At 45.9% G+C, this 17,096-nt stretch overlaps 1 protein-coding gene across 6 annotated transcripts in view; it reads left to right on the forward strand.

Moving 5' to 3' along the window:
• USP9X (ubiquitin specific peptidase 9 X-linked) overlaps positions 1-17,096 on the forward strand; it is a 500,932-nt gene that overhangs the window by 399,009 nt on the left and 84,827 nt on the right. For all 6 annotated transcript variants that reach the window (XM_063955597.1, XM_063955592.1, XM_063955595.1 and 3 more), the window contains exons 31-34: positions 1,689-1,909; positions 10,872-11,062; positions 13,846-14,019; positions 14,221-14,362. In XM_063955597.1, coding sequence (XP_063811667.1) covers positions 1,689-1,909; positions 10,872-11,062; positions 13,846-14,019; positions 14,221-14,362 — 728 coding nt within the window. The remainder of the gene's footprint in view (positions 1-1,688; positions 1,910-10,871; positions 11,063-13,845; positions 14,020-14,220; positions 14,363-17,096) is intronic.

Below are 17,096 nucleotides of genomic sequence, written 5' to 3' on the forward strand. Positions count from 1 at the left end.
ACAAAGGGCTTTACAAAAAGGTCATTGCCACTATAGTGCAAGCCAGAAAATCTGTGACGTCAAAACGCGATCATATCTGGCAGAGATATGTCTCCTGGTGCGAGGAACGCACATATCCATCTGCAGACTTTCACTTGGGAAGATTCCTTAGTTTCCTGCAAACTGGATAAAGGCTTACGTCTGGGATCCATTAAGGTCCAGATTTCAGCTCTTTCTGTCTTCTTCCAGAAGAAGTTGGCTCTATTGCCAGAAGTTCAGACCTTCTTGCAAGGGGTGCTTCACATACAACCTCCGTTTGTGCCACCTACGGCACCTTGGGATTTGGATGTGGTGTTACGTTTTCTACAGTCCTCCTGGTTTGAACCTCTGATGACGGTGGAAGACAAGTACCTCACGTGGAAGACGGTGATGTTACTGACCCTGGCTTCTGCTCGACGTGTCTCGACATTGGGGGCCTTATCGTGTAAAACTCCATACTTGGTCTTTTACAAGAACAGAGCAGAGCTCAGGCATAGATGGCAGTTCCTGCCGATGGTGGTCTCCGCTTTTCACTTGAATCAAACTATTGTGATTCCGTCCAGTTCTGGCACTTCTGCCCCTCTGGAGGCATTGGATGCAGTGCGAGCCTTGAAAATCTATGTCAGAAAGACTGATTCCTTATTCCTGCTCTATGATGCGCAGAAAAAGGGTTGCCCTGCTTCAAAGCAGTCCATTGCTCGTTGGATTCAACTTACTATCCAACAGGCATATGTGTCGGAAGCCTTACCTGTTCCTAAGTCTCTTTGAAGGCCCACTCTACTATATAGGTGTGCTCTTCCAGGGCGGCTGTTCGTGGAGTCTTGGCCCTGCAACTATGCTGAGCCGCTACCTGGTCTGGGAAGAACATCTTTGTGAAGATTGACAAGTTTGATACCCTAGCCAAAGAGGATACCCAGTATGGGCAAGTGGTGCTGCAGATGTCTCTGCACGTTCCCACACATTCTGGAAGCTTTGGGACATCCCCATTGTACTAATGTGTCCACAATATCCCTTATGGATACTAGAGAAAATTGGATTTTAATACCTACCGGTAAATCCTTTTCTCCTAGACCATAAGAGATATTGGGCGCCCGCCTCTGTGCGGTGACTTTTTGCAGGGTCTCTGTTCTGTGTTACCTGTTCAGCTATTGCTGTTATGTTGCCAGCCGTTGCTGGCCCTGTTATGTTATGGTGTGCTGGTGTGTAAATCTCACCACACTTATTGTTCTGTTCCTTCTCTCAAGTACAGACAGAGCCACCTTTATCTTAGCTTTTAATAGGATTAACTGAGCCAGGGCAGTCGGACTTAATACCCTGCTGTATTGGTCTCTATTGTATTGCAGCTGAGAATAATAGATGAAAGTCTTATGCTAATAAACCATGGTGTGCCTATGCACAACATAGAAGTCAATATAATCGTGGCTTCATCTGTATGTCATTTCTCCTTCGGGCACGGTTTACCTACAACTGCCTGTGGGAGTGGGCATAGAGGGGAGGAGCCAGCACACCCAGTGGAAGAAATTTAAAGTGAACTGGCTTCTTTGGACCACGTCTATACCCATCATACTAAGTTGTCCCCAATATCCCTTATGGACTACGAGAAAAGGATTTACCTGTAGGTATTAAAATCCTATTTTCCCTCCTTCCCTTACTTTTCTTTATTTTTATAGGTTGTGAAGCTCTTACAGAGTGGGAATATCTGCCTCCAGTTGGGCCAAGACCTCCCAAGGGTTTTGTTGGGCTAAAAAATGCTGGTGCTACATGCTACATGAACTCTGTAATTCAGCAGCTGTACATGATCCCTGCAATACGGAATGGTATTCTCGCTATTGAAGGCACTGGAACTGATGTTGATGATGACATGTCTGGGGATGAGAAACAGGACAATGAGGTAAATTTAGTGAGTTAATGATCTGTGGATGCAGAGTTGTGTACATTATGTAAATTAAAGGGTCTCTGGAATATTAGAAGTGGCATATTCAATTAAGAGTTCATGTTACAGTGCTTTTTGAATATAAAAAGGAATTTTTCAAGGAAATAGTTGCAAGGTGAGTCACTAATGATGCTGTAGATAATGACACAAAAACATGACTTCACTTCATTGTGTTTTGGTGTATTGCCAGATAGCCATCTGTAAACCGTTTTTTCTTTATTTTTTTCCTCCTCTTTGTAAAGACAAAACACAATTAGGTATATGCAATTGCGGTCGAATTCCGGCTGGAATTCGACCGTTTTTAAATTCGACACAATTCGACAGTCACTTACCCTCCCACCGGGACCCGAATTCGACATATTCAATAAAAAACGGATTCGACAGTCCCGCTGTCGAAAAACGGACCAATTGACGGATAGTGTGCGTCCTGGATTCGAGTTTTTGGACGGCACAAAAATGGTTAAACCCTGAAAAAATTGCGTGGGGTCCCCCCTCCTAAGCATAACCAGCCTCGGGCTCTTTGAGCCGGTCCTGGTTGTAAAAATAAGGGGGAAAAATTGACAGGGGATCCCCCGTATTTTTAGAACCAGCACCGGGCTCTGCGTCCAGTCCTGGTGCAAAAAATACGGGGGACAAAAGACGTAGGGGTCCCCCGTATTTTGAACACCAGCACCGGGCTCCACTAGCTGGAGAGATAATGCCACAGCCGGGGGACACTTTTATATCGGTCCCTGAGGCCGTGGCATTAAATCCCCAACTAGTCACCCGGGGCCGGGGTACCATGGAGGAGTGGGGTCCCCCAAGGGCCAGGGGTGAAGCCCGAGGCTGTGTCTCCTCCCCCCCCCCCCCCCCCCCCCCCCCATCCAAGGGCTGCGGATGGGGGGCTGATAGCCTAAAAGTATATTGTTTTTTGCAGCAGAACTACAAGTCCCAGCAAGCCTCCCCCGCAAGCTGGTACTTGGAGAACCACAAGTACCAGCATGCGGGGGGGAAACGGGCCCGCTGGTACCTGTAGTTCTACTGCAAAAAAAATACCCAAATAAAAACAGTACACGCACACCATGAAAGTAAAACTTTATTACATACATGCCGACACACACATACGTACCTATGTTCACACGCCGACTCTGTCCACGTCTCCAAGATGAATCCATGGGGTACCTGAAAATAAAATTATACTCACCAAAATCCAGTGTAGCATCTCTCGTCTTCTTTTTTGTAATCCACGTACTTGGCAAAAAAAACAAACCGCATTACCCGGACCACACACAGAAAGTGGTCCCATGTTTACACATGGGACCCCTTTCCCCGAATGCTGAGACCCCCCGTGACTCCTGTCACAGAGTGTCCCTTCAGCCAATCAGGGAGCGCCACGTCGTAGCACTCTCCTGATTGGCTGTGCGCGTCTGAGCTGTCAGACGGCACATCGCACAGCCGCTCCATTATCTTCAATGGTGGGAACTTTGCGGTCAGCGGTGAGGTCACTCGCGGTCAGCGGCTGACCGCGGGTAACCTCACCGCTGACCGCAAAGTTCCCACCATTGAAGATAATGGAGCGGTATGTGCTATGCGCGTCTGACAGCTCAGACGCGCACAGCTAATCAGGAGAGTGCCACGACGTGGCGCTCCCTGATTGGCTGAAGGGACCCTCTGTGACAGGAGTCACAGGCGGTCTCAGCATTCGGGGAAAGGGGTCCCATGTGTAAACACGGGACCCCTTTCAGTGCGTGGTCCGGGTAATGCGTTTTCTTTTTTTGCCAAGTACGTGGATTACAAAAAAAGAACAGGAAACAGCTACACTGGATTTTGGTGAGTATAATTTTATTTTCAGGTACACCGTGGATTCTACTTGGAGAAGTGGACAGAGGTCGGCGTGTGAACATAGGTACGTATGTGTGTGTCGGCATGTATGTAATAAAGTTTCTCTAACGTCCTAGTGGATGCTGGGGACTCCGTAAGGACCATGGGGAATAGCGGGCTCCGCAGGAGACTGGGCACTCTAAAGAAAGATTTAGTACTATCTGGTGTGCACTGGCTCCTCCCTCTATGCCCCTCCTCCAGACCTCAGTTCGAATCTGTGCCCGGCCAGAGCTGGGTGCTCCTAGTCTGCTCTCCTGAGCTTGCTAGAAAAGAAAGTATTGTCAGGTTTTTTATTTTCAGAGAGCTTCTGCTGGCAACAGACTCTCTGCTACGAGGGACTGAGGGGAGAGACGCAAACCTACTTACGGCAGCTAGGTAGCGCTTCTTAGGCTACTGGACACCATTAGCTCCAGAGGGATCGAACACAGGTACCTAACCTTGATCGTCCGTTCCCGGAGCCGCGCCACCGTCCCCCACGCAGAGCCAGAAGAACAGAAGCAGCAGAAGCATGAAGACATCGAAATCGGCGGCTTAAGACTCCTGTCTTCACTTAAGGTAGCGCACAGCACTGCAGCTGTGCGCCATTGCTCCCACAGTACACAGCACACTCCGGTCACTGTAGGGTGCAGGGGGGGGCGCCCTGGGCAGCAATTAAGTACCTTTTTGGCAAAAAGAGACATATATACAGTCTGGGACTGTATATATGCCCGAGCCCCCGCCATTTTTTACACATTAAAGCGGGACAGAAGTCCGCCGCTGAGGGGGCGGGGCCTTCTTCCTCAGCACACCAGCGCCATTTTCTCTTCACAGCTCCGCTGGAAGGACGCTCCCCAGACTCTCCCCTGCAGTATACAGGTGCATTAGAGGGTAAAAAAGAGAGGGGGGGGCACATAAATTTAGGCGCAGAGATATATTAACAGCAGCTACAGGGTAAACACTAAGGTACAGTGTAATCCCTGGGTTATATAGCACTGGGGTGTGTGCTGGCATACTCTCTCTCTGTCTCCCCAAAAGCCTTTGTGGGGTCCTGTCCTCAGTCAGAGCATTCCCTGTGTGTGTGTGCTGTGTCGGTACGCCTGTGTCGACATGTTTGATGAGGAAGGATACGTGGGGGCAGAACAAGTGCAGCTGAATGTGGTGACGGTGCCGACACCTGATTGGATGGATATGTGGAAGGTGTTAAATGATAATGTAAACTCCTTGCATAACAGATTGGATAAAACTGTAACCGTGGAACAGTCAGGGTCTCAACCCATGCCTGATCCTACAGCGCAGAGGCCGTCAGGGTCTCAAAAGCGCACACTATCCCAGATAGTTGACACAGATGTCGACACGGAATCTGACTCCAGTGTCGATGACGATGAGGCAAAGTTGCAGCCTAAAATGACTAAAGCCATCCGCTACATGATTGTAGCAATGAAGGATGTATTACACATTTCTGAGGAAAATCTTGTCCCTGACAAGAGGATTTATATGTATGGGGAGAAAAAGCATGAAGTGACTTTTTCCCCCTTCACATGAATTAAATGAATTATGTGAAAAAGCGTGGGATTCCCCTGACAGGAAGGTGATAGTTTCCAAGAGATTACTTATGGCGTATCCTTTCCCGCCAACGGACAGGTTACGCTGGGAATCCTCCCCTAGGGTAGACAAGGCGTTGACACGCTTGTCTAAGAAGGTGGCCCTGCCGTCTCCGGATACGGCCGCCCTAAAGGATCCTGCGGATAGAAAGCAGGAAGCTATCCTGAAGTCTGTTTATACACATTCTGGCACACTGCTGAGGCCAGCAATTGCTTCGGCCTGGATGTGTAGTGCGGTAGCTGCATGGACGGATACTTTGTCTGAGGAGATACCCTGGACAGGGACACTGTTCTACTGACCCTGGCACATATCAAGGATGCGGTCCTATATATGCGGGATGCCCAGAGGGACATTTGCCTGCTGGGCTCTAGAGTTAACGCAATGTCCATTTCTGCCAGAAGGGTCTTATGGACTCTGCAATGGACAGGGGATACCGACTCTAAAAAACACATGGAGGTTTTACCTTATAAGGGTGAGGAATTGTTTGGGGACGGTCTCTCGGACCTAGTTTCTACAGCTACGGCTGGGAAGTCAAATTTCTTGCCTTATGTCCCTCCACAACCTAAGAAAGCACCGTATTACCAAATGCAGTCCTTTCGTTCTCAGAAGAGCAAGAAGGTCAGAGGTGCGTCCTTTCTTGCCAGAGGCAGGGGTAGAGGAAAAAAGCTGCACCTTGCAGCTAGTTCCCAGGAACAAAAGTCTTCCCCGGCTTCCACTAAATCCACAGCATGACGCTGGGGCTCCACAGGCGGAGCGTCTCCGACATTTCAGCCACCAGTGGGTTTGCTCACAGGTGGATCCTTGGGCTATACAAATTGTGTCTCAGGGATACAGGCTGGAATTCGAGGTGATGCCCCCTCACCGTTACCTAAAATCGGCCTTACCAACTTCCCCCATGGAAAGGGAGATAGTGTTGGCGGCAATTCACAAACTTTTTCTCCAGCAGGTGGTGGTAGAGGTTCCCCCCCTTCAACGGGGAAGGGGCTACTATTCCACTATGTTTGTGGTACCGAAACCGGACGGTTCGGTCAGACCCATTTTAAATTTAAAATCCCTGAACATTTATCTGAAGAAATTCAAGTTCAAAATGGAATCGCTCAGAGCGGTCATTGCAAGCCTGGAGGAAGGGGATTTTATGGTGTCTCTGGACATCAAGGATGCTTACTTGCATGTCCCCATTTATCCGCCTCATCAGGAGTACCTCAGGTTTGTGGTACGGGACTGTCATTACCAATTCCAGACGTTGCCGTTTGGCCTGTCCACGGCACCGAGAGTTTTTACCAAGGTGATGGCGGAAATGATGGTGCTCCTTCGGAAGCAAGGGGTTACAATTATCCCTTACTTGGACGATCTCCTCATAAAGGCGAGGTCCAGGGAGCAGTTGCTGATCAGCGTAGCACACTCTCAGGAAGTGTTGCGTCAGCACGGCTGGATTCTGAACATTCCAAAGTCGCAGCTGATTCCTGCGACGCGTCTGCCCTTCTTGGGCATGATTCTGGACACAGACCAGAAGAAGGTGTTTCTCCCGGAGGAGAAGGCTCAGGAGCTCGTGACTCTGGTCAGAGACCTCCTAAAGCCAAAACAGGTGTCGGTGCATCACTGCACGCGATTCCTGGGAAAGATGGTGGCGTTATACGAAGCCATTCCCTTCGGCAGGTTCCATGCGAGGATCTTTCAGTGGGATCTGCTGGACAAGTGGTCCGGATCGCATCTTCAGATGCATCGGATGATCACCCTGTCCCCCAGGGCCAGGGTGTCTCTTCTGTGGTGGCTACAAGGTGCTCACCTCCTCGAGGGCCGCAGATTCGGCATACAGGACTGGGTCCTGGTGACCACGGATGCAAGCCTCCGAGGGTGGGGGGCAGTCACTCAAGGAAGAAACTTCCAAGGGTTGTGGTCAAGTCAGGAGACTTGGCTGCACATAAATATCCTGAAGCTACGGGCCATATACAACGCCCTGAGTCAAGCGGAGCCTCTGCTTCGAGACCAACCAGTACTGATTCAGACAGACAACATCACGGCAGTCGCTCATGTAAACCGCCAGGGCGGCACAAGAAGCAGGGTGGCAATGGCGGAAGCCACCAGGATTCTTCGTTGGGCGGAGAATCACGTGCAAGCACTGTCAGCAGTGTTCATTCCGGGAGTGGACAACTGGGAAGCAGACTTCCTCAGCAGGCACGACCTCCACCCGGGAGAGTGGGGACTTCATCAAGAAGTCTTCACGCAGATTGTAAGTCGGTGGGAACTGCCACAGGTGGACATGATGGCGTCCCGCCTCAACAAAAAGCTAAAAAGGTATTGCGCCAGGTCAAGGGAACCTCAGGCGATAGCTGTGGACGCACTGGTAACACCGTGGGTGTTTCAGTCGGTCTATGTGTTTCCTCCTCTTCCTCTCATACCCAAGGTACTGAGAATCGTAAGGAAAAGAAGAGTGAAAACAATACTCATTGTTCCGGACTGGCCAAGAAGGACTTTGTACCCGGAACTGCAAGAAATGCTCACAGAGGACCCATGGCCTCTGCCTCTCAGACAGGACCTGTTGCAACAGGGGCCCTGTCTGTTCCAAGACTTGCTGCGTTTGACGGCATGGCGGTTGAACGCCGGATCCTAGCAGAAAAGGGCATTCCGGAAGCAGTTATTCCTACGCTGATAAAGGCTAGGAAGGACGTGACAGCAAAACATTATCACCGTATATGGCGAAAATATGTTGCTTGGTGTGAGGCCAGGAAGGCCCCTACAGAGGAATTCCAGCTGGGTCGATTCCTGCACTTCCTACAGTCAGGTGTGACTATGGGCCTAAAATTAGGGTCCATAAAGGTCCAGATTTCGGCCCTATCCATTTTCTTTCAAAAAGAACTGGCTTCACTGCCTGAGGTTCAGACGTTTGTTAAGGGAGTGCTGCATATTCAGCCTCCTTTTGTGGCACCTTGGGATCTTAACGTGGTCTTGGCTTTCCTGAAATCCCGCTGGTTTGAGCCACTTAAGACAGTGGAGCTAAAGTATCTCACGTGGAAAGTGGTCATGCTGTTGGCCCTAGCCTCAGCTAGGCGTGTGTCAGAATTGGCGGCTTTGTCATGTAAAAGCCCCTACCTGGTTTTCCATATGGATAGGGCAAAATTGCGAACTCGTCCGCAGTTTCTGCCAAAGGTGGTGTCATCTTTTCATCTGAACCAACCCATTGTGGTGCCTGCGGCTACTCGTGACTTGGAGGATTCCAAGTTGCTTGATGTAGTCAGGGCTTTGAAGATCTATGTTGCCAGGACGGCTGGAGTCCGGAAAACTGACTCGCTGTTTATCCTGTATGCATCCAACAAGCTGGGTGCTCCTGCTTCAAAGCAAACCATTGCTCGCTGGATCTGTAACACGATTCAGCATGCTCATTCTGCGGCTGGATTGCCGCATCCAAAATCAGTGAAAGCCCATTCCACAAGGAAGGTGGGCTCTTCTTGGGCGGCTGCCCGAGGGGTCTCGGCATTACAGCTTTGCCGAGCTGCTACTTGGTCGGGTTCAAACACATTTGCAAAGTTCTACAAGTTTGATACCCTGGCTGAGGAGGACCTGGTGTTTGCCCATTCGGTGCTGCAGAGTCATCCGCACTCTCCCGCCCGTTTGGGAGCTTTGGTATAATCCCCATGGTCCTTATGGAGTCCCCAGCATCCACTAGGACGTTAGAGAAAATAAGAATTTACTCACCGGTAATTCTATTTCTCGTAGTCCGTAGTGGATGCTGGGCGCCCGTCCCAAGTGCGGACTTTCTGCAATACGTGTATATAGTTATTGCTTAACAAAGGGTTATGGTTGTGTAGCATCGGTTGAGGGATGCTCAGTTGTTGTTCATACTGTTAACTGGGTAAGTTTATCACAAGTTGTACAGTGTGATTGGTGTGGCTGGTATGAGTCTTGCCCTGGATTCCAAAATCCTTTCCTTGTAATGTCAGCTCTTCCGGGCACAGTTTCCTTAACTGAGGTCTGGAGGAGGGGCATAGAGGGAGGAGCCAGTGCACACCAGATAGTACTAAATCTTTCTTTAGAGTGCCCAGTCTCCTGCGGAGCCCGCTATTCCCCATGGTCCTTACGGAGTCCCCAGCATCTACTACGGACTACGAGAAATAGAATTACCGGTGAGTAAATTCTTATTTTTACTATCATGGTGTGCGTGTACTGTTTTTATTTGGGTATTTTTTTGCAGTGGAACTACAGGTACCAGCGGGCCCATTTCCCCCCTCGCATGCTGGTACTTGTGGTTCTCCAAGTACCAGCTTGCTGGAGAGGCTTGCTGGGACTTGTAGTTCTGCTGCAAAAAACAATATTCTTTTATTTGACACAAGGCTATCAGCCCCCTATCCGCAGCCCTTGGATGGGGGGGACAGCCGCGGGCTTCACCCTTGGCCCTTGGGTGGCTGGAGGGGGGGACCCCTTGATTTAAGGGGTCCCCACTCCTCCAGGGTACCCCGGCCAGGGGTGACTAGTTGGGGATTTAATGCCACGGTCGCAGGGACCGATATAAAAGTGTCCCCAGGCTGTGGCATTATCTCTCCAGCTAGTGGAGCCCGGTGCTGGTGTTAAAAATACGGGGGATCCCTACGTCTTTTGTCCCCCGTATTTTTTGCACCAGGACCGGACGCAGAGCCCGGTGCTGGTTCTAAAATTACGGGGGATCCCCTGTCAATTTTCCCCCCGTATTTTTACAACCAGGACCGGCTCAAAGAGCCCGAGGCTGGTTATGCTTAGGAGGGGGGGACCCCACGCATTTTTTTTTCTTGATTTTAACCCATTCCCACTGAAAACCATGCTCTCTCTATTTTAGTCAGTTACAAAAAAAAAATTTTTTTAGACAAACCAAGTAGATACTCCCTTCTAATATAACTAGATATGCTATTAGCAACAACAAAAACATGTTTTTAAACATTTTTATTAGATTCCGCCAGCAAAGTGAGGCGGAATGAAATTGACTAAATTACTGTCAAAAAGCACTGTTGTCGAATCGACATTCTTCAATTGAATATACTTTTGTCGAAAAGCCGCATTTTTAACATTGCAGACATGTCGAATTTTAGTAAATGTCGAATTGCAAAAAGTCGAATCTGAAACGGCAGGTTTTTTGTCGAAAAGTACTGTATTGCATTGTCGAATCTAATTCGACATGTTTTTTTTGTCGAAAATGCCCCGTTTTTCGACTTTTGCGGCAATTCGACCGCAATTGCATAGACCCCAATGTCTGACTTGGACACTAAATGAGGTGTAATCGAGCATAACACACTTTTGTGAAACTTGATTCTGATTTTTAATTTTATTGTTTCTTTATTATGCTTATATATTATACAAGTCATGGTACTGTTTTGACTGCATGAAAAATGCATTTGAGGGATTAAGTCTGGAATTGCAGCATTACTCAGTTTTTTTGCACCTTTTATATTCACTATATAAATTGTACTCTACAGTTTTCGTAAAAAAAAAAATATATATATATATTTGACAGAGCAATGTAGACCCACGAGATGATGTCTTTGGATACCCCCACCAATATGATGACAAGCCCTCCCTGAGCAAAACAGAGGATAGGAAAGAGTACAATATTGGTGTGCTGAGACATCTGCAAGTTATCTTTGGCCATTTGGCAGCATCCAGATTACAGTACTACGTTCCAAGAGGATTTTGGAAGCAGTTCAGGTTTGTTAAATTCTGCTTTGGTATCAACTTGTTCTGTTTACTTTAACTTTATTGGTGTGTTAGGGGTCTATTTACTAAGCTTTAGATGCAGATAAAGTGGACGGAGATAAAGTACCAGCCAACCAGCTCCTAACTCATATCACAGGCTGTGTTTAAAAAATGACCGTTAGGAGCTCATTGGCTGGTTCTTTATCTCTGTCCACTTTATCTCCATCCAATGCTTAGTAAATATACCCCTTAGTTCTTTATTTCAACTTTTACAAATACAACCCTTTTTTGTATTTTTCTTTCATTTGGAAGCGCTGCTTTTTTTTATGCAGTCCTGATCAACACTGCTTTATGTATTGTGTAGCTTCATTATATCTAAATAAAAACAAGTTGCTCAAGAACATAAAGCATTTAAGTAAGTACAGGTTGAGTATCCCTTATCCAAAACGCTTGGGACCAGAGGTATTTTGGATATGGGATTTTTCCGTATTTTGGAATAATTGCATACCATAATGAGATATCATGGCGATGGGACCCAGGTCTAAGCACAGAATGCATTTATGTTTTATATGCACCTTATACACACAGCCTGAAGGTCATTTTAGCCAATATTTTTTATAACTTTGTGCATTAAACAAAGTGTGTCTACATTCACACAATTCATTTTTTTCATATACACCTTATATACACAGTCTGAAAATCATTTAATACAATATTTTTAATAACTGTGTGTATTAAACAAAGTTTGTGTACATTGAGCCATCAGAAAACAAAAGTTTCACTATCTCACTCTCGCTCAAAAAAGTCTGTATTTCGGAATATTTCGGATATTTGGATATGGGATACTCAACCTGTACTAGTTGGGTGAGGGCACATATGATCTAATATATTCCCATTGACAGGTCAGTGTCATGGTTCGTTTTTTTTTTCCATTGCTACTGCTACCATTGTTCCATTGGAGGCCTATTAGATATTTTTATTTTTTTTAAGCTTTTTACATGTTCAGCCACTTGTGCTTATACTAATGTGTAGACTCTGCATGGTATATTTGCTAAGGTGCAGGTTTTTAGAAGTGGAGATGTTGCCCATAGCAACCAGTCAGATTCTAACTATTCTCTTCTAGAAAGGGCTAGATAAAGGAAAAGTAGAATCTGGTTGCTTTGGGCAACAGTTTCTGTTGTCTTATGACTGCAGGTTTGTGAGATTCTGGTATTCCAGCGTATACACTGGTGAACCCACATTGACTACAACTCCACTAAAAGTATTCCTGTTTACAGAAGTAGTTGTGTGTAAATTGTATTGCATTAGAGTATAACTTAAATTTGAGAGTTACCAGTTTTGTTATTTGAGGGTTATTAACAGTGCAGTGTATAGGCATTTTATTATAGGCATTATTCATATTATAGGCATTTATAGCTTCGGGAGGAATTAGTTAATCCAAAACTGCAAGCACTACTAGTTCAAATCTGCTGTAACCAGTTCCTGTAGTTGCTAGTCCAGTAACCAAAATTCAAGTGAAGCAGCAGCAGAAGTCATCAAAACCCTTTTGATTTTGTGAAAGAGGCTTATTTAAAAACTGCATAGTATGCATCTGATGCCTTGCCAAAATAGCCGATGCCATTATATCATTGCTCTTAGGCATAGGACACTCACATGACCAAACTGTTACACACATTTGATACTTGTTAAATACTGGACTATTTACTGTGACAAGTCATTTTGGTAGTTTAACTGCAAAGGCTTTTCAGGTTGAAATTGATTCTCCGTATAAACACTTATATTGTTCTAGGGCTTTATAAGTTTAATAGTTACAGGCTCCAGATACAACGTTAATGTTTTAATTGCAACATGGATGTCCCCTTTCCTGTAACAGCTTTGAGACTGTCCAGAATGATAATTTGGAAGCCGGTTTTTTGTTGTTTTTTTTGTGTGTGTTTTATATTGACTGAGTGGGTCAGCGATTTTCTTTTGTCCATGATTTATTACTCGTACAAATTTATTTTCACAGGATAAAGCTTTAATTGAAGACTAGTATTCTTTCAGTTGCCTCCAGTGAACACAGGATAGTAACGCTGCAGCTGCACTTATAAATGATTTGAGCTGTAAAGAGCAATCTTATGCTTTTTAAAAGTTGTGTACGTTTCCCTTAATCTCAGTAAAATGCTAAAACCTAATCTTAGATACACTTACACGATCTGTAATATATCAGCAGACATTTTAATATAACTAGTTACCAGCCTGTCAAAATGATGACATGATAAAAGCAATGTCACGCTGGTGGTTGTGTAAGACCAAACGGAGCTACAGTAGAGCTGCTCCGTCGGGCGCCATTTAGTGGCTGCCGGCCTGCAAAATATCAAAAGTTCTGAAGGATGGAGAAAAGGAAGAGTGGATAAAGCTGCCCATAGCAACCAATAATTTTCCAAGTGCATACTATAAAATGATAGGTAAAACCTGATTGTTAACTACAGGCAACTTCTCCACTCTTTAGAAGGTTTGATGCATCTCGTTCGTTAAGTGTTAAGATGTTTGTTGTAACTTGTAACACTTATTTTATCCCATTTAATAAAAGGCAAACACTGCTCCTCAACCTCTATGGGGGGAAATTAAGTGTATCTCCCCCATTGTGACTTTGGTATGACCAGCTTTTTACGAAGCTTTTGAAAGCAAGGCTAGAACAGGCAGAAGTGGATTCTACTTTAAGATTTTTATTCCTCATGTTGCTACTAAATCTAATTTTTTCAAACATTTAACCATTGGTACAGTTGTGTATTGACGTTGTTTTTTCTTCTCAGGCTTTGGGGAGAACCAGTTAACCTTCGGGAGCAACATGATGCTTTAGAATTTTTTAATTCACTGGTTGACAGTTTAGACGAAGCTTTAAAAGCATTAGGTCACCCAACTATGCTAAGCAAAGTTTTAGGTGGATCCTTTGCTGATCAAAAAATTTGTCAAGGATGCCCCCATAGGTAAGTGTCCCAATATGGATGACATTTAGAGTATACAATATTTTTATATTTTAAAGACAACCCTGTTAGCACTGATTTTAATTGATGACTTTCACGTATTTTGTACACAGATTTTGTAACATGAAGCTAGTTGTAATGAATAAATGGTTTGCGCCTTCCTGAATATTGCTAGTCAATTGATAAATGTTTTTGCATGTTTAGGTACGAATGTGAAGAGTCTTTTACTACCTTGAATGTAGATATTAGGAACCATCAAAATCTTCTTGACTCAATGGAGCAGTATGTCAAAGGAGACCTGCTGGAAGGTGCAAACGCATATCACTGTGAAAAGTGCAACAAAAAAGTGAGAATATTAATGTCTGGGTTTTTTTTTTTTTTTACAAAGGAGAACTCATTAGAACTTTATTACCCTATAAATGTACCGTCATGTGCATGTATGTATATATTTGGCCATTGTTGTATGTATAAACTCTAATGACCCAGTGATCCTGGTGGCCATGTAATTATATATGGTAGACTATACTTACCGTTAAATCCTTTTCTCTGAATCTGGGTGGGGGATACTGGACCATGGTTTTGAAGTTTAGGACTGCAGGAGCTGGCTCTTAATCTAAAATGATAGCTTTAACCCTAAGCTCCTCCACTCTGCATCTCCAGCATGCCAGTAGAACTTTAAAAGAGCCCTGCAGTGAGAAGTCGTAAATTAGTGAACCCGTTAGAACAACACTAAAACAAAACAGGACATTTAAAACAAAACAGTAAGGAAAATGACTATCAAGACAACACTGCACAACTGAGTGTGAGGGAGGGAACACAGTGTTCCCCAGCCACATTCAGAGAAAATAATTAATCTGCAAGTACCAAAATCCCCTTTTCTTCGTCATCCATCATGGGGGGCATTGGACCATGGGACTTTCAACAGCCAACCCCAGGGAAGATAACACTCAGGCTGCCTGACTGAGCATTCCCTCAGTGTTGCTAGAGTAACTGGGCATTGCCGGATGCAAAAACATTCAAAATAAGGAAAATTAGTGCACAGGGGTCCAGGTAGTTGCCCGGAAGACTCATTTTGTGGATTACCCCACTGCCCTAGTACAATGCGCGCACACATGGTCCAGCACCTGTCACCCCGCACCAGAATAAATCTAAATGAGGAATGAACAGATTATCTTGCAATTGTCTGCACTGTAGCCAACCAACCAGGTTTCTGAGCATTATAAAGAACAAGCGAGTAATCTGTGTGACAGACTGAAGAAGGTTTGTTTAAGTAGATTCGCAGGGCCCGGACAATAGCTAACAGAGACAGATCGTCATGGAAGTACAAAGTCGTTGATGGAGAAAGCACTGAAAGACAATTTCCTGGTTCAAGAGGAAAGCCAAAACAACCGTAGGTTGGAACGAGTGAACCATACATGGAACCGCCTCAGCATCATGAAATTAAGAAATTGCAGCCTGCAAGCCAAAGCTCCCAACCCGAACTGAGGCAGTGGCCATACAAGAAGACCAACTACCAAGTTGGGCAGTACGGATGGTGTAGTGGTTAGCATTAATGCCTCACAGCGTTGAGGTCATGGGTTCTATTCCCACCATGGCTCTAACTATGTGGAGTTTGTATATTCTCCCCGTACTTGCGTGGGTTTCCTCCTGGAACTCCGGTTTACTCCTACAATCCAAAAATATACTGGTAGGTTAATTGGATCCCAACAAAATTAACCCTAGCGTGAATGTGTTTGCGTGTACATGTGGTAGGGAATATAGATTGTAAGCTCTACTGGGGCAGGGACTGATGTGAATGACCACATATTCTCTGGAATATGCGTGCGCTGTATAAATGACTGGTAATAAATAAGCAACAAATTCAAAGGCTCAAGAGAGCCGGCTTAAGAGCCAAGAGGACCACGTTAACATCCCACATTGCTTTCAGCAGATGAAACGGTGGTTAAATCCACAACACACCTTGGAAAAGGGTTTTGAAGTTATAGTAGAAGAGCCAGACACCGCTGGAAATAAAGTGACAAAGCCGAAAACTGCACTTACAAGAAACAAAGCTGTAAATTAGATTCCACACCTCGCTGACTGAAGGCCAAGAAATGAGGCAGGCGAAACTTGAAAGTATGAAACCTGTTCACATAAGTTGTAGATCTTTCTGACTCAGTGGTAATTGCGCATTGAAACTGGTTTCCGGGCCCCATAACATAGTACGGACCACCAAAGGAGGAGAACCCTTAGCTGTCAAGAGCCTGGCCCCAAAAGCCAAGCCAGCAAGCTAACCGAGGAAGGTCTACTTGCACAAATGAACCCTGCAGCTGCCAATCTGGCCATAGTAGAAATCACCACCCGGGCCCCACTGACAGTTTAAAAATGTCGCCGAAGCCCAACCTGTGTGGTCAGTATAGAGCCACTAGGAGTACAGTTACCCTGTGAGTCTTGACTCTTCTGTGCACCCGAGTCAACATTGGAATCAGGGGTCATTGGGTCCCTGCACCTCACGCATAACTGGGAACCTTGAAGATGCGAGAAGAGACCGTGAGGTCTTACGCCTGAAGACTCCACTTCCAACCAGCTGTTGAAAGACCCCTGGATGGAGTGACCACACCCCTGGAAGAAACATTGTTTTTCTTAGGAAGTCTACCTCCCCGTTTTTCACTCGGAACATGATCACCGATATTACCGGATAAAGACCTCTGCCGAGGAGAGAATGCTAGATGCCTCCGTCATAGCCCCCGTGCTCCTGGTGCTTTCCTGATGATTTATGTACACCACCACCACCAAGGTGTTGTCAAACTAAATCCGCACTCCAACCAAGGAGACTCATGTTCGGGATAACAATGACCAAAGCTGGGGTGACAAAGGATAGTCCATGCGGGATCAGTATGATATACCAACGTCCGACATGCCGGCCGTCAGGATACAGACAGCGGCATCCCGGCCATCAGTATGCCGGCAGCGGGGCAAGCACAAAGAGTCCCCTTGCAGGCTCGCCACAGGTTCTATTCCCATTCTATGGGTGTCGTGGACACCCACGAGTGGGAATAGCCCCTTTTAGCCAGGATTCCGTCAGTCGGCATTGTCAGCAG

This window comes from Pseudophryne corroboree, chromosome 2 (genome assembly GCF_028390025.1).
Source record: "Pseudophryne corroboree isolate aPseCor3 chromosome 2, aPseCor3.hap2, whole genome shotgun sequence".
Classification (NCBI taxonomy): domain Eukaryota; kingdom Metazoa; phylum Chordata; class Amphibia; order Anura; family Myobatrachidae; genus Pseudophryne; species Pseudophryne corroboree.